Source organism: Protopterus annectens, chromosome 15.part0 (genome assembly GCF_019279795.1).
Source record: "Protopterus annectens isolate FY-2018-M chromosome 15.part0, PAN1.0, whole genome shotgun sequence".
NCBI lineage: Eukaryota > Metazoa > Chordata > Ceratodontiformes > Protopteridae > Protopterus > Protopterus annectens.
In genome coordinates this window covers 142,893,985-142,911,302 of record NC_056749.1, presented here as the reverse complement: position 1 = coordinate 142,911,302, position 17,318 = coordinate 142,893,985, and the positions used below count along the sequence as shown (strand labels likewise).

General features: G+C 39.3%; 1 protein-coding gene across 2 annotated transcripts in view; it reads right to left on the bottom strand.

The window, feature by feature from the left end:
• The window catches only part of DIAPH2 (diaphanous related formin 2), a 5,354,951-nt gene that overhangs the window by 918,879 nt on the left and 4,418,754 nt on the right, over positions 1–17,318 (bottom strand). For both annotated transcript variants that reach the window (XM_044057628.1, XM_044057629.1), the window contains exon 24: positions 7,625–7,789. In XM_044057628.1, the coding sequence (XP_043913563.1) occupies positions 7,625–7,789 (165 nt within the window). The remainder of the gene's footprint in view (positions 1–7,624; positions 7,790–17,318) is intronic.

The following is a 17,318-nucleotide window of genomic DNA, read 5'->3' as shown; positions in this document are numbered from 1 at the left end:
ATAAGACAGCTTAATAGGTTATGGGTAAGACAAAAGAAGAGCAGTGACAGGGTCACCCTGGATTATCCCCCTTTGAATCCTTATCCCTGGAATAATAATTTATCCTTTATCATGACTTAACTCCAAAGTGGTTTGCAACTGTTTAATGGTTGCTGTAATATAACTGATCAGTTTAGGGTACATATTCAACATTTTTAAGCACTTTTTATCCATGAATGTGGGATACTGTCAATGCCTTTTTGTAGTCTATCCAGGATTCTTCCCCTTTTTACAGTTCTCTGTTATGACTTTATTTAACATCAAATGATACTTTGTTCCACATGACTTTATTACCCTTTTGTTCTATTGCCATGATTGAGTTTTCTTCTAAATGACTATAAACTCTGTCAGCATCAATTCCAGTGTACAGTTTATATGTCGTCGGAAGGCAAGTTATTGGTCTACAGTTTTTAGGACAGCTTGCAGGTTCACTCTTAAGTAGGAGTATTGTTTTTTCCTGTTGTTAGCCAGGCTGGTGTCTGTTCGAGGTGTGCATATAAATAGTTCTTACTCGTGGCTAAATCTTTATTTAAAATTTTAATACTTTTAACCAGAAGTTGGGTACTGCATCTGGGCCGGGGGTTTTCCAAATAGGAGCTTTTCTTATCTTTGTTTCAGTCTCTCCGGCCGTTACTTCATCCCTTTGCATATCCTGTACATTTGAACTTCTTATTCTTTCTTTTACTCCATCTATCCATTTAGCATTTTTGTTATGTTCCGCAGGATCTTCATAGATATTTCTCAAAATGTATCCATTTCTTCTTTTTTTGGTGGTGTTTCAGTTCCTTTTGCCTTGTTTCCCAATTCTTTTGGGTCATCAATAAATTGCTTATTTTGTATTTATCTGTGTATCTTCTAATTTTTTTTTTGCCTGTGCTGATATTTTTAGTTTATTATTTGCGATAGTGCTTGAGAGATCCTAATCTGTTCTGATGCTGTGCATTGCTTTTATCACATCTATCTTTCTGATTATTTTTGTTGATCTGTTCCCTCTTCTATACTCTTCTAACAGTGATGCTTATTGCTTTAATTGCTTTATCGTTATCTCTATTTGATACTTCCACGACAGCATTCGATTTCTCCCCTTCCTTTCCCCTACTACCCTGTGTTATTGTGGTAAGACTTTATCTGTTATTAATATAGCTGCACAGTAATATATTCTATTTACTTAAGTTATATTGCATGAATCTGTATGGACAGTCCTAATTACAGTGTTCATTTGTTTTATTAAATGTCTAACTTTTTGGGTTTTATCGACTTTCTGTAGTCTATTTCTTTCATTGATCTTAATATTTCTCTCCATCACTATTAAATCAAGTAACTTATCTCTTGGATCATTTCCTTCTAAACTGAGGGCATATTCTTAGTGCCACATTTCCTAAGGGCATTCTACACCATCTTGCTGTGCCATCTGCTGATCTTTTATATGGGAACTCACTGACCTACCACTCCAAAACATAGGCTACATCAGAGTTAGCACCGTTTCCAGATCCTCCCCTTGCTGTGCAACTCCATCTAAACATTTGTACTGATTTCCTATGGAAGGCTCCACAGTATCTTTATCTGGCAACTGATTAGATGTTTCCTGCTCCACTGGTTTTGCCTTAATTTGGGGATTCATTGCTCTAGCCTGCTGTGATGGTTTCAGAGTTAGATTTTCTACACTAAATCCTTCACTTCGCAGGTAATCCATAACCTCAGTTTATATTTCTTTAACTTCTCCATTACTTAAGCCTTTTTTCTACTTTTCTTCTCTGTTTTCTTATATTTTGTATTATAAAATTTTCCATATCGGGATGCCTTTGCATATATTTCTCTTCAAATAACTTTGGTGGTACTCTTTGTATTGATTAGGTTTGCTTTCTCCTTTGCATAAATATCACATCATATTAAATCTATTTTTCTTTCCCTTGTCTATTTCTTCTTCATATGTCTCCTGCTCCTCCTATTTCTTCTTACTTTGAGGAATTGTTCCAGCATGCTGTGGTATAACCTGTGTTAGACTTCTACACTAAATCCTTCACTTTGCAAGTATTCTATAACTTCAGCTTCTATTTTTTTAACTTCTACTTTACAAATCTTCTGTTCTATGTTTCCTCTTTGTGATCTTATTTTTTTATTGTGAAATTTTCTATATCTGGATGCATTTGCCTGTATTTCTCTTTGAATATCTTTGGGGCTGCCTTTTTTGTGTTGATTAATTTGACTTTCTCCTTTACATAAATATTGCACCATATCAGATCTCTCTTTCTTTCCCATGGACATATTTCTTTTTTATATCTTTCAAAAATATCTAGATGTTCTTCTTTATATTTTGCACTTCTTCAGTTGCTTCTTCTTCCAAACAGACCAAGGTTTCTTGTTCTATATAATGTTTTTCATAAATCTATTGTATTAATGAATACAATTTTTTGAAGCTTCTGACAGTTTTTCTTGTGGAAGTATTTTTCTTTCTTAATTTCTCTCAGTCTTTTTGCATATTTTCTGATTGGAAATTCTGGGCTTCTTGCATAATAACAACAATAAATTATTTTTCTTATCCTCAATAGTCCACTCTATCATCAGTATGGCTCTCTTTTGGCCTATTAATTTTGTGATTTCGGTGGACTGCTACTTCCTACAATAGGGGGCCCATCCTCCCTCTGGGCCTGGCCTAACCCCATTGTAGGAATGTTTCCATGTCTTGAGGATTCTACACAGTCATTCTTTTGAGTCCTAGCACCAGTGCGTTTACCAGGATTGGGCACTTTTTTATCCTGGGTCTTGTGTACCCAGCTATCTTTTTTATTTTTTAACCTACTTCTGTCCATGAGATATGTTACATAAAATACAGTCTATATATCAGTGTTGTTTGGTGAGGTTTTGTAAAAGAACAGGGTCCACCTCATGAAGGTGCTCACCAAGACATGAGGATGCATTGAATTCCAGCAATACTCCTCTCCTTTGTTTGCTGATTTATCTTCTCTCCATTGCTGGTCAGTATGGCTGGTATGATGATACTGATGACCTCTCCAAATCATTATAAACTCAATTCCAATTGCCATGGCCCTCAAATAAAAAAAAAATGCATCACACATATGGTTTTACATGGACTTAGCCCCACAGAATTATTTGAAACTTACTGAATAACATGGCAGACCCATATCCTAATGAGGTAACCTTACGTGGAAATTCAAATGTTGGGACCTGCTTTAATAAGTCCAGTAATGCTGAGACTGAATGGCCGATAAAGCAGACTTACATATACTAAGTCTGAGTTATCCATTTCCCAGAATGTTCCCTTTTCTTTGAAGTATTTCAATTTCTGTGTTAGTATTTGTAAGTTCGGTGGCAGCCTGCACCTGCATTGAAGACTGCTGGTGGGGGGGGGGGTCGTCCCAGTAATACAGAAGTTTAAAGGAGAAAAAAAATGCTCAATACTCACTCTTCTCCTGCATTTTCAGGGTTTTTTTTTTTTTTTGGGGCATATCGACACTTGGCATTACAAGTGCCAGCATATCACTTGGGGACAGTTACACTGTCAAAACTGTTCATAAGGGGCATATGACAGATGAGACCCCAGATCATAGGAAGTTACTAGGCTATTGGCCCCGAGTCCCTTATAAGCCTAGTGGACTATTGAGGATAACAAAAATTATGTATTGTTGTTATTATGCAAGAAGCCCAGAATTTCCAATCAGAAAATATGCAAAAAGATTGAGAGAAATTAAGAAAGAAAAATACTTCCACAGTGGGCACCCGCTGCCCCTGTCCAGCAGAGATACAGGTGAAATCCCAGGGATGTATTTTCTATTTCCCTTCCAGTTATCCAGACTGTGCTTAAAAATGGATAAAAAGGTACTCTGCTTGATATGGAGAGAGAGTCTATTCCATAGACGGGGGAGTCTCTTGGACACAAATCTGTCCCACCAGCAAGTCCTATAGATGTCACAGACCAGGTTGAGACTGTGTGTGTGGGTTACTCGAATGGAGCTTGACCTGTGGATATGCAGCAGTCCCATCAAGGCAGGGTGCAAAATCACCATGTATGCCAGACAGAGGTCCCCTCTGAGGAGTCTGTATGAAACAGAGTAGAGGGATAGGGCTTTTAACTTATCTGTGTATGGCAGATTTTTGAGGCTCTGGATTCTCCTTGTGAGGAACCTCTGTGATCTCTCCGGCTGCTGCATGTGCTTTGCGAGGTACATGCCAAATGGGTCATTGTACTCAATAATGGGCCTTATAAGGAAAGAATACAGGGATGTTATGACCTCCTTGTCCCTGGATGAGATGCCCTTACTTATGAGGTGGGCCATGTAGAAAGCTTTCCATACAATGGAAGCAACATGGTGGTCAAAAGTCAGGCTGCTATCAATCTGGGTGCCCAAATCCCTCACGACTGACTGCATGTTTAGAACATTGCTATTAATGTGATAATTTGTGGGACATCTCTCTCACCAAAAGGGATGATGATGCATTTTTTTGTATTCAGCTTGAGGCCAAGTCTCCGGCACCAGTCACTTGTTTGGGTGAGAACCTCTTGGAGAATTGTCCACGTCACTAGAGGAATTGATGACAGATCCCAACTTGCAGTCATCTGCAACTTGGTCAGCCATACTCCACTGGTTTTGGCCTGTACCTCAGAAAAGTATATCTCAAATAACAGAGGCCCTAAGACCGAACCCTGGGGTACGCCACTTGAAATGGGTCAACTGCTTGATGTGGCTTCCCCTATTTTGACTAGGTGGGTTCTATCAGTGAGCCAGTTGGCTACCCATCTGGTAACATACGGATTGATGCCTAGTTGAGAGAGTTTATCTATTATGCCTGAGTGGGGAATAGTGTCGAAGGCTTTGGCCAGGTGAAGGTAGGCAGTGTGCACTGTCTTCCCCATATCTATGGCTTTAATGATTGTCTCAAAAAAGCTGACCAAATTTAACAGACACGACCTCCCATTGATGAAGCCAAAGTGTGTGGGATTGAGTGTTTGGAGGTTGCCGATGTCCTTGTTAATGAGGTCCATGATAATCCATTCCATGGCCTTGCAGATCAGGCTAGTGAGGCTTATGGGTCTATAATTTCCCACAGCAGTGGACACTCCACCTTTGTGTAAAGTGACGACAGTGGCTGTCGTCCACTCAGCTGGGACAAAACTGGTACTCAGGCTTTGGTTGAATAGGACGCCTAATGGTGCTGCAAGTTCCTGATCGAGTTCATATAGGATACAGCCTTGGATGTTATCAAGTCCCATGGAGACTGTATTTTTTTGCCTTTGAGAGAGCAGTGATGACCTGATCCCTAGATATAAGGGAAAGGGGGCAGGGACTGGGAATGTCCTGATTTACTGATGGGGGGCAGAGGAGTGAAATTTTCACTGACTCTGTCAGCCAGCAAGTTTGCTATATCTACAGCATTTGTATAGGTGGTGTCCTTGACCACCAGTTCTGAACAAATCTGGGTGCTACCTTTGAGATTACGGACATATGTGAAGAAAGCCTTATGAATGTCTCTAGTAGATGTGGCCAACTTGGACTGCTTTGGAGGATTTCACTAGTGCTCTTATTTGCTTGTTTAGGCTAAGGAGAGATTGCTTCCAATTGGGCACCTGCTTCCTCTTGGCCCTGGATAGCAATTTTTTCCTTTTGTTACAGTTTATTTATTGGAGATGTCCTCTAGACAGGGTTACTTTTCCTTGTGGAGGATGATTTTTGTCCTGTCAGGTATTCCTGACTCCATGCAGCTACAGAAATGTTCGTATAGTAATTTGGTACAGTTTTGGTTACTGGTGCCAGTTTAAGAGAAGGGAAGGGGGCTGTGAAGCTGTTTATACCATCCTTCAGGTGGCTGTAATCAGCTTTGGAGCAGTTCTTTTGACTGATCCTAGCTAGAGGGGGGTCGGGGGAGATGATGACTTCAAACGTGCCACTTTATGTTCAGATCTTACAAGGGCGGATGATACTGCAGTGATGCTGCAGTGGTTACTCATGTTGGTTAATACCAAGTCTAAGATACTGGGGGTATTGACTAGCTGTTCCAAAGCATTTGCATTGACATATTCGAGGAATCTCTAGGCATTTGTGTTCTGGCAAGAGTAGTTCTTCCAGTCTACGTTTGGGTAGTTAAAGTCACCCAGGATCAGGGTAAAGGGTTGAATCTTGATAGATTCTAAGAGGTCTAGATAGATAGTTTGGGCATCTTGGGACAGATATGGGGGCCGGTAGCTAGCTATAATTTGTATAGGGGTCTTGTCAATAGTTAACTGCACCTGGAGTGTCTCCTGTGCGTCATACTGTTTGACCAGCCTGGAGGTGTGTATGTCTTTAATATACATTGAAACTCCACCTCCTTTGGCTTTACTACCCACAGTTTTGGGTCTGAATGTATGATAGGATGAGTAACCAAGTAAGGCTGGGGTGCTCTCCACAGCTTTGAACCAGGTTTCTGTGACTGCACAGATGTCAGCATTTTCCAGGGTTAGGAATGCTTGCAATGAGTGCAGTTTCATGTTTAGATTCCTAGCGTTTAGCAGCATGACCTTTAATTTGTGTTTTGTTGAAATTTTTATGTTGGTAGTTTTAACCATATGACTTTTCACCTTTTCCTCATCACTGTGGAAGGGACACAGCTGTCATCATTAATATGAAATGGAAATTAATAAGATCTGCTAGTCAACTACATTACATTTAGTACCGTGTAATGATACAGACAATGAATTATCAGAACAGCATTGCTATCTCATGGGTTTACTGTTCACAGTCATGTCTGACGGACATTTCCAGATAAAAGATAATTACAATTAAGACAGAGAGACAGAGTTCATTATGCACATCCATACAACACAGACGTTCTTCACTGGTAGGCCTGGCATAATGTCTCTTAAAATACAACAAAAATGGTGAAACTAAATTACCGGATATTCTTTTTTTTTCCTTTATTGAGACTTTAGGTTTCTTGCTACATGCTGTAAGATTAACAAGGCACAATACAGGCATACATTTTAACATGTTTACAATAAAATAAAATATACTGCTCCTGTCCAGTATAGTCACTAGTCTGAACACATACAGGAAAAATCACATTTCCACATTATATTAACTCAGTCACAGATAGTGGTGGTTTAAACCATTTAGAGACTACAGAGGAGCTCTGGGGTACCTGTTGATTGTAGTATGTCTCATAAAGTGGGTTATACATCTATTGATTTAAGAGCTGTGTTTATGATGCTATTACCATAAATATGAAACAGTGCTCTGGGGCATATGAAAACAAAATTGTTGCCATTTTTCTGTATTTTATTTGATCTTTCAGTAATATTTTCCTTTCCAAGTCCTTTCCCTAATAAGTAATTCTACAGGTATCTGTCTGAGATACCTCTGGCATGGTTTTGAAAATGCCTTGAAGAAACACTTAAGCCTCAGCTTTGCTCAGAAAGGGTGAAACTGTTTCATTTGCCTGAGTTTTATTAGATTACCTGTCACTGTCTGTAGCACAGAAAAGAACGTCAAATCAATAAAATCAATGAGCGTAAACAACACAATAATGCATAAAAGCGGAATGAAAAAGCAGTGCTGCTCGCTTGTTATAAGAAAAAACAAAATGCACTCACCAAGAACAAGGTCCTGAAGTTACTCAGATCTCCAAAAAAGTCTTCAATGCTGACATTTTTAGGCTCAAACACAAAGTACTCGCCAAGGTTTTCGTACAGCTTGCCCATGTTGCTGTGCATGTTGGCCAACATCTCATACTGTTTTCTTGCATACGTGGCAAAACCGTAAGATTTTGTTAAGGAATAAAATTAATGGGATAGCATATATATAATTTTTTTTATTTGCCCTTGTCAGTCTGACCATTCACAATTCAATTTTAACTGAAGTATTTTCATCACTATCCACTTTTCCACCCAAAAGTCATCTGGAAAAGTACTATAGATATGCATGCATATATGTGTGTGTGTGTGTGTGTGTGTGTGTGTGTGTGTGTGTGTATATATATATATATATATATATATATATATTATTTTTTTTTTTTTTACATGTATCTGCACACAAGCACATCTTTCGCTCGCTCTCTCTCTATATATATGTATATATATACATACATATATAAATCTTTCTATACACACACACACACACACACACACTGTAACCAGACTTGCCCTCATGGAAACCAAATCTCTATTGTGGGAATGGAAAGGCAGGGCACCTCAAAGCTAGGATAGACATTCTGCAAACTCTCCTGCAACTACCCTTGTGGTGAAAGTTCTCAGGCTGAAAGACAAAGACTATACAAGTTTTATAACAAAATGACTTGAACTCTTTTTCAATTCTCTAGGTGCCGACATATTAGCTCACCAACATTAATGACATAAGCAACTGCTTGATGTTCATTGTATGCACTATCAGAAACACAGAAACTAACTGAAAATAAGAAAAAGGCACACAACTCTTATCTGCTTTACAACAAAGTATCACTGCAGGTTGTTTAAGACATGCAGGCTTTGTACAGCCCTATACAACTACTGTACCAGGCATCTGTGAACTGCAGTGTTGTCTTCAACCAAATTATAAATAATTAATTCAGTGAATAGGTTTACTTAATTTATGCAGGCTATATAAACCAAATCCATTAGAGGGAAAATACTCTTTTCAGAGGTGACCACAGAGCCATATTCTGATAAAATAGCACACTTGTAGGAACCAGGTATAGGTGTAAAACATCCAGCTACATTAAGCTACCTGTTAGATCATTCCACACTGCACTGCAAAGATTTCTTTGCAGCAAAGCTAGAGCTCCGGATCTGCTCCCATTACTACATTTCCTTTAACATTCCAGTAATAAACATTTGATGTACTTAAATGAGGTTCTGTGGGTGCTTTATAAACTTCTAAAGCCAAAGTCTATTGTACAGAACTAACTCCAGGTGAAACCAGCATTTTTTTAATCAAGCAATTTTTTTTTATTTCATTTGAGCACTTTTGCTTATATTCGGCATCAGACTCCTCCAGAAGTGAACTGCTCATTTAAACTATACATTTAAATATCCTATGATAAAATTAAACGGCAATAATAATACAGCATTCACCTTGTTAGATGAATAAGCAGTGTGCTACTCCGATAGAGTTTGATACTGAATACAGACAAAAGCATTCAACTGAAATAAAAAAATTAGTTCTGTTTAATAAAATTTGAGCTAACAAGTTTTGTTTTGCTATCGAAAAATATCACATTATAAAATAAAAACATCAGACTATATGAGCATGTTCATTTGTTTTTAACCATTTTAACAACAAACATGTCTGTGGTGAAAAAAAAGTTTTGAAGAAAGGAAATCAGAATGACCCCTGCAAACCCGCTGGTACTTTTTCTTGACCCAGAGGAATTTACTGCCATTCTGTGCAGCATATGCCTTTATTCCTTACTCAAGTTTAAAGCCCTGCACTAACTTCTAACATGCTATCTGACTAATCAAATGCACTATTAATACTAAGCATTCTGCATTTAAGATACTTAGTTCTTACAAAAGCAGGCAATGGAATCCCCACGGTCTGTTTACTATAAATTGCTTTCCATTTCAAAAGCCTAGACTCCGATATTTTTCATACAATTTTCTTTCCATACGGAATTTTGTCCATTCAACCCACATCATATTCTTGCTTTCATTATTATGATGCTAAAACCGCTATAGCCTGCTTCATCCTTGTCTCTATTTTTTTTTGTTTGCAAGTTAAACATTGGCTATGGCCAGTAACTAACACTCCATCAATACCATTTTATGGAAGAGGTTTCACTCACTGCTCATTTCAGAGAACCAAGTTATGTTACAGCCAGTTCTCAAGCAGGGAATAGACGCCAAACTTCCTCCATTTTAAAAAGGTATTCATCCTTCTTAGTTGTTTCTTATTAGCTTCCTGTTATGTACACTACATGGCCTCACTTAACCTCCTTCCACCCACAGCTCTATCTTAAATAAACAGAACCTGTCGTCTAAGGAGGGTTTACCATACAATTAACAACAGAAAGTAGACAATAAATAAGTAGATATCAAAAGTTCTCTGTCTACTTCTTATACCCCCCCCCCAAAAAAAATACTGTCACCTTCATCCATTTTGTCTTGCTGTGTACCCCTGGATTGCATCATTTAACACATGATGTAGTACACATTTTAATTTTGGATTCCCAAGAAGATTACCATCAAAACAAGCAGTTTTATGATTTAGGATAACAGTTAAATATATGAGAACAAAGTACTGTAAATGCATAAAAAACACACACATTATTAGACTTAAGTTAACAAGAGGCAAATAGACCATTAACTATGGTCATACACACACAACGCTGAACAATATATCTAGCTTCAAAATCACATAGGATGCATCAATTAAAAATAAAAAATAAACTCTATACAAGCAACTTTGCAAAGGCTGAATGACTGAACATGAGTTACACAGTAGAAAATAACCAAGTAATATGCAGCCTTCTTAAAGCTTTATTTTTGCCATTCCACTTTGTATGACCCTTCTCTACAACCTCTTTCATCACTTTTATGCACACACACTAAATACTACTATTTTAGATTTTAAGATTTCTATCACATTTTTCAACAACGAGAAAGTAAATTCATAAATATGAGCCAAAATAAGGAAAACAAATGCATATTAACTTTTGTCGTTGCAAAATGTTTCGCTCACATGTTTAAAATGAAGATTGCATTTTGGCATGGAACAAGGTCAGTTTACTAACACACTGTTGGTGACCTCCTATCTTTGATATGTGATACAAAGAAACGGTTCAGGCATAGGAGGCAAAGACCAAGTGACTAAATGCCCGCTGCTTCCTATCAGGAAGGAAAAACGGGGGATGGGGAGCTGTGGCACTAATCAATGACAAAAACTGAGAATAATGGCAAACGGCACTCCTACTAATACCTGGAGTTCTAGGGGAACCTGTTTATTGACCATCCGGAGGTGCCAGATCAGGTGGACTTGCTTCTAGTAACAAAAGGCAGTGGGGACAGAATCAGTGACTGCAAAATTATCACCAGTGAAACAACTGGCCCACAGCATAAACCACGGGTTGCCACAATCAGCTGCTAGCAGTGGTCAGAGAAGGCACCAAGGTCAATGGAGATCAGGATGAGGACCTAGAAGCTCACTGGAGAAAAAGCACAACAGTTTAAGGAATTACTGAGGGCTCAGGCACTTCAAGAAAAAAGGAAATAGGTGGAGTTGAAGAAGAATGGCAGCACCTCAAAACAGCATGCATGAGGATTACAAAACAGATATGGGGTATAGCCAGGTATGGAAGTAAGGTACATAAGGACAGCTGGTGGTGGAATGCAGATGTCCAGGAAGTCATCAAAAGAAAGAAAGAGTACAGGAAGCAGTATGGGAAAGAAAAGAAAGACCTGGCTAGGAAGGAATTCCGGTTGGCTAACAAAGAGGCCATGAGCAGAGTTGCAATAGCAAATAACAAGGTTTCAGGGGCACTCTACCAGCTTCTTGAATGTGATTCAGTAGGTGGCACAAAGAGACTATATCAGGGTACAAGGCAAAGACAGCAAGACAAAGACGACAGTCAGGCTTCATATAAAGGAAGACGGCAACAACCTGCTCACCAGTCCACAAGACAACAAGCATGGCTGATGGCAATCTGAAAGCTAGTAGGTTGAGAATCAAACCCCTGGACCTCAAAATTATGATGGGGCATACAAAGATAGTGAATAAAATGTAGACCTAAAATGGCAAACATGACCATTTGCTAAAAAACACGAGAATAATGCAAGCACTTATTTTATTTTAGTTTAGGGTCAGCCCCTGATGAATGAGAACATAGAACAGTTCTTGGATGACGACTTTTCTGAAACATGAGATGGTAACTGCTATTGAAGAACTGTGTTTGATTGGTGGATCTTCAGTGAAGGGAAAAGGAAGGTGATATATGCCTTCTTTACTGCAAGAAGGTTAAGGACATCTACTTTTACACATGGATTTGAGGCATCATTAAATCAGGACTTTGGTTAAACAACTTTCTGCATGCAGAAGCTGCAAGAAACAAAACTGTGTTGGTTGAAAGTTTTTCATAGCTTCTCACAATATCCACTACTGACTATATGAATATAACAGAGGTGTGGAGAGTACATGCTACTCAAGTCAGAAGTGACAAACTTCATGACACCCATGCAGACGGGAACTGAAAGTTCAACTGCTGAATTCTACACTAAGGCACTGTACGAGCACAACCACTCATGCATGAATCGTGCCATCCCAAATAGAACCAAAATGCTCTCATCCAAAAAAAGGAAGCCGATCTGGTGGTCCCCTGCCATAAACAAACTTTACAACAAAAGGAAGAAACTTTTGCAGAAAAGAGGAAAATCCCAGGATGCAAAAAACTCCCTTACTACCCTCAGTAAGAAACTGAGATGCCTCATAAAATCCTCCAAAGCTAGTTACGAAAATAAAATTGCCAAAGATTCCAAAGACAACCACAAAGCATTCTATAACTATGTCAAGAATCTAAATGGCAATGCTCAGATCTGCTCTGAGCTAAAACAGAATTACATTAAAATACTGATCCAAAGGATATTGCCAATATCCTGGCAGATCGATTCAGTGCCAACTTCACCCCCTCTCACCCCCTAAATGGCCCATCTCAATACCAGAAGATTGCCAAATTCCAGTAATAATGGCCACACAGGTACAAAACGCACTCTCTAAAGCCAAGAATACAACATCCATGGGACCAGATGACATCCCGGGCTGTGTACTACATGAACTACAATATGAACTGGCACCTCACCTAAGTGTCATGTTTAATCATAGCCTCACCTCAGGTTTTGTGCCCACTGAGTGGCGCAGAGCTACAGTTATCCCAATCCACAAGGGGGGATCCACCTTGGATCCCAGAAACTACCGTCCCATCAGTCTGACAAGCCTTATCTGCAAGGCCATGGAGCGTATTATCATGGAACTTATAAACAAAGACATTGGCAACCTTCAAACACTGGACCCCACCCAGTTTGGGTTTGTGAAGGGCCGATCTTGTCTCCTGAACCTGACTGACTTCTTTGAATCAGTCTCCAGAGCCATGGACAAGGGTAAGGTGGTCCACAAAGCCTATCTAGACCTTGCCAAGGCCTTTGACACCATCCTCCACTCTGGAATCATAGATAAACTTTCTAAGTTGGGCATTAATCCCTATGTCCCCCAATTGGTTGCTAAATGGCTTACTGATAGAACCCACACTGTAAAAGTGGCCGACTCCAAATCCAGCTCCAGACAAGTGACAAGTGGAGTACCTCAGGGTTCAGTCCTGGGGCCGCTCTTGTTTGGCATCTACTTCTCTGAAGTACAGGTCAACACTAAGGGACTCTGGCTAACAAAGTCTGCAGATGCCTGCAAACTGGGAGCCATTATTGAATCCCAAAATGATGTGTATACTCTACAAAAGGGCCTTACAGAAACAGATGCTTGGTGCCAGAGCCATGGGCTCAAGCTCAATGCCAAGAAATGTATTGTTATCCCCTTTGGGAAAAAACATGTATCCATGAATTACCATATAGGTGGCAGTACACTAAACACAGAAAGTGTGATGAGACTTAGGGACACAGGTGGACAGTGGTCTCACCTTTGATAACCACATCGCCACAACAGTCAGGAAATCCTTCTATGTGGCACACCTCATCACAAAGGGCTTTTCATCCAGAAAAAAGGAGGTCATTGTCCCACTGTACTTATCCCTCATTAGACCCATTATAGAATACAACGCCCCATTTGGTATGTACCTCTCAAGACATCTGCAACAACTGGAAAGGCCTCAGAAATACCTCACTAAAAGAATCACAGGCCTAAAGCAGATGCCCTACGCTGACCACCTTAAAAAACTCCAGCTATACTCTGTCGCATATCGTCTACTTAGAGGCGATCTCTGCTTAACATACAAGGCCATGTCAAACCCAGAGCTGTTGGACATGCTGCACTTAAAGAAATCCCAATCCCTCAGAGCTACACGCTCCAGGGATCTAAACCTTGTCATCACAATAAACAAAACATGTTGGAGGGATAGGTTCCTGACCCAGAGAATCCCCAGACTCTGGAATAGATTGCCCATACATGTCAAGCAGAGTGCCTCTTTGGACCTCTTCAAGAAGAACCTTGACGATTGGATGGGAGAAAGGAAATTCACCCCAGGGATCACGTCAGTCACCCTGCAAGACAGGGGTCCAGAAAAGTAAATAATGTGGGAAGAAATAGCCAGGGAATTGTTATGGCTATGCTTGTATAGGCCCTAGGGCTGATAGCCTAGTACCAACCTATGAACATTGCAGCTGTCATTTGCAATCCATTTTTTATATCTCAATTGACATATTTAAAACAAAAAAAAAAAAAAAAGGCTAAAAACAACAGCCAAAAGCAACAATGAAAACCAGCATTTCTTAATACTGAATATGACTAAGTACTAATGGCCAATGGCATCAATATTGTGAGAGAGATACACAGAAAGACACACATGCGCGCAGCATATAATATGCATGTGATGGTGTTAAAATTCATTTTGAAGGTGGAACACTTGCCCAGCTCAAAAATTCTAGTAATTTCTGTCAGTGTGCATAAAACACTGCACAAATACTCTCTGGTGAGGACTGCTGACTTACGCATTAGAAAAAGCAGGGCTGCTAAATCATCAGGTAGGATTCAAATGAAGAAACAGGCAGGTAATTTAATTCAAACACACCTGAGGTATTACACTTTCAAAATTGTTACATTAAGGAAGGGGGAAGTGTGTGTTACTTTGTAACTCTCTCTCTCTGTCTTAAATCATTCTACGCTGCCATTGCGTTGTTCCACCATTGGCCATACCACTCAGCCTCTTAGAGCAAGAAATCTGGACAAAGCTGAAAATAATGGGGGAAACAGAGACCCAAAAAAGGGATACATTTTAAATATTGCTCTTAGAAAGTTTGTAGGATAACATGCTTTGTATGAGCTTTAATTTTCTGAAGGATATAAAGTCATTAGTTGTGACTTCAATCCTCAGTGATTTTCCAGTAAAATACAAATTTTATGAGGAGCAGACCAAAAATATGAGGCAAAAACCTGGACAGTTGAGAGGTACCAGTGAAGGTAATCTCTAGCATTTTCTTCACTGTGAAGTTCTGACATAATTCCCACTTTTGGACATTGTCTGTCATTTATGGATTTACTAAGGTAGCATGCATAACTATCAGATAATGTTTTTAAACCAAATAATAACTCTCTCTGTTAAGTACAAACCAGTCAGTCAGTGCTTTTAACTTGTGAATAACTGGGACAGTGAAGGTATTATTGGATGCGCCCAAAGGACCATGGGAGAATTCAGTGCTACAATAATTCAGTCATACCTAGATATCACAGCAACATTCTGTTAATATACCATAAACCAGCGTACAATACTTCACATATTTAACAGTAAATACCCACCACTAGCACAGAAATGAACAGCAGCAGATATACACATTGGAAACAAATGGATAATGTTTGCATCTTTCTGATGATATGAGGCTAAAGCAAACAAGACCAAAGGGAAGGCTTGATGTATCCTGACTTGTAAACAATAGAAATGATGCACAGATGTATGTCATACTCTTTTAAACCTGATGCACTCTCTTGTGGTCATATTATTCAGTTTTAATCTAGGAAGAGCGTGTGCTGTTTATTAAGTGCATCCCTTTTCATGCCACAACTAAACCAATAAGCCCTTTAAGAGGCTCAGCATATCAAGGCTACAGAAGTGACTCACTTTGTCACAAAAGCCAGCATTATATCTGATTCATTCATGACCTTTGGTAAGTGCTCATACTGGTAATTTCTAAAACTACAATCACAGAAAATGAACCTGCAGATTTCTAGCTATAAGTGTCTTTTGGACAATATGGTCTTCTATTCTATGTGCAATAGTTCAGCCTACACAGAAGGAACTGTTTTGTGCTAAGTCTTGGTATTTTGCTTTATCACAGAAAAACACATCCTTGTAATTACTTCATACAACAAGAACGGAAAATTATTAGGGAAAAACTTTTACCTAGATTATGCAATTCCCATCTTTGCTAATTTAAATGTAGCTGCTCATACTAAAGAATGCAAAAGCTGAAGTATTCATTTATCAAAAGACGTATGTAGGAAATGTTGTAGGCCTTACAGTGTCTGCATATTTTAACACAACAAAACACCTTCTCTTCTATTCCTTGTTTGCAACAGAACCAACATCAATGCCCAGTCAATACTAAAATATGCATTTTTTAAAGGTGTGTTATCTGAAGTGTCGTTCAAGATTCTGTTCTGAGCATAACCAGAATGCCAATTCAAAAATACTCATTTAGAAATGACGTCACACTTCAGAGAATGCCGAATCAGCTGCAGTCATGTTGGGCAGGTTTAGATACTGGGCAGCAATAACTAATTCAGTGGGAGTGTTTGAAAAAGAGTCAAAGTGTGCCAGTCTGCAAAAAATCGCTGAAAACGCACACGCACACACACACACTCGCGCGCACACATTTTTGCACTCTGCGTCAGTGCAGTACCTACCCCCAAAGTTCTAAGTACAGCACCAATACTAAAGTGCAAATCAAGGCACAATTGTCCCTCCACTCATGCACTCATTCATTCATTTCTTTCCCATCAGCCAACTCTCAGATGTCTGGGCTCACATATGGCCTCACCTCTAGGCCATCATTCCTAAACCACAGACTCAAGTGTTGTTCAAAGTTACTTTAACTCAGGCATGAATGCTGTCTCACTAACATTAGCAGCTACGTATTCCAAAGTATTTACTACAAGCCACAGTGGTGCAGCTGATAGTGTTGTCACCTCACAGCAAGAGGTTCCCTGGTTCAATTCTCTGCTGGAGTGCTTTCTGTGTGGAGTTTGCACGTCCTCCCTGTGTTTGCAAGGGTTTCCCCTGAGTGCTCCAGTTTCTTTCCACATTCCAAAGACATGCAGTAGATGGACTGGACACTATAAATTTGCCATAGGTGTGAATGTGCATGTGTGTGTATGGTGTGGAAGAACTACCGTGGCAGGGCTAGCTACACGGCAGTATAAACCTTAGCTCTAGATGATTGTCATTGTTGAAGTGACACCCCAACCACATGTGGAAAAAAGGGGCTGTGGATGGATAGACTGTGATCAAAACACTTCTAAGATTCAAAGTATAGGCAAAGAGACAGAAATGGGGGGGTCCTTAAACAAATGCACTGGTAGAGTTTTTAGTAGAATCTAGAACATAAATTGCCATTAAGAAATGAATAGTTAGTAGAACATATA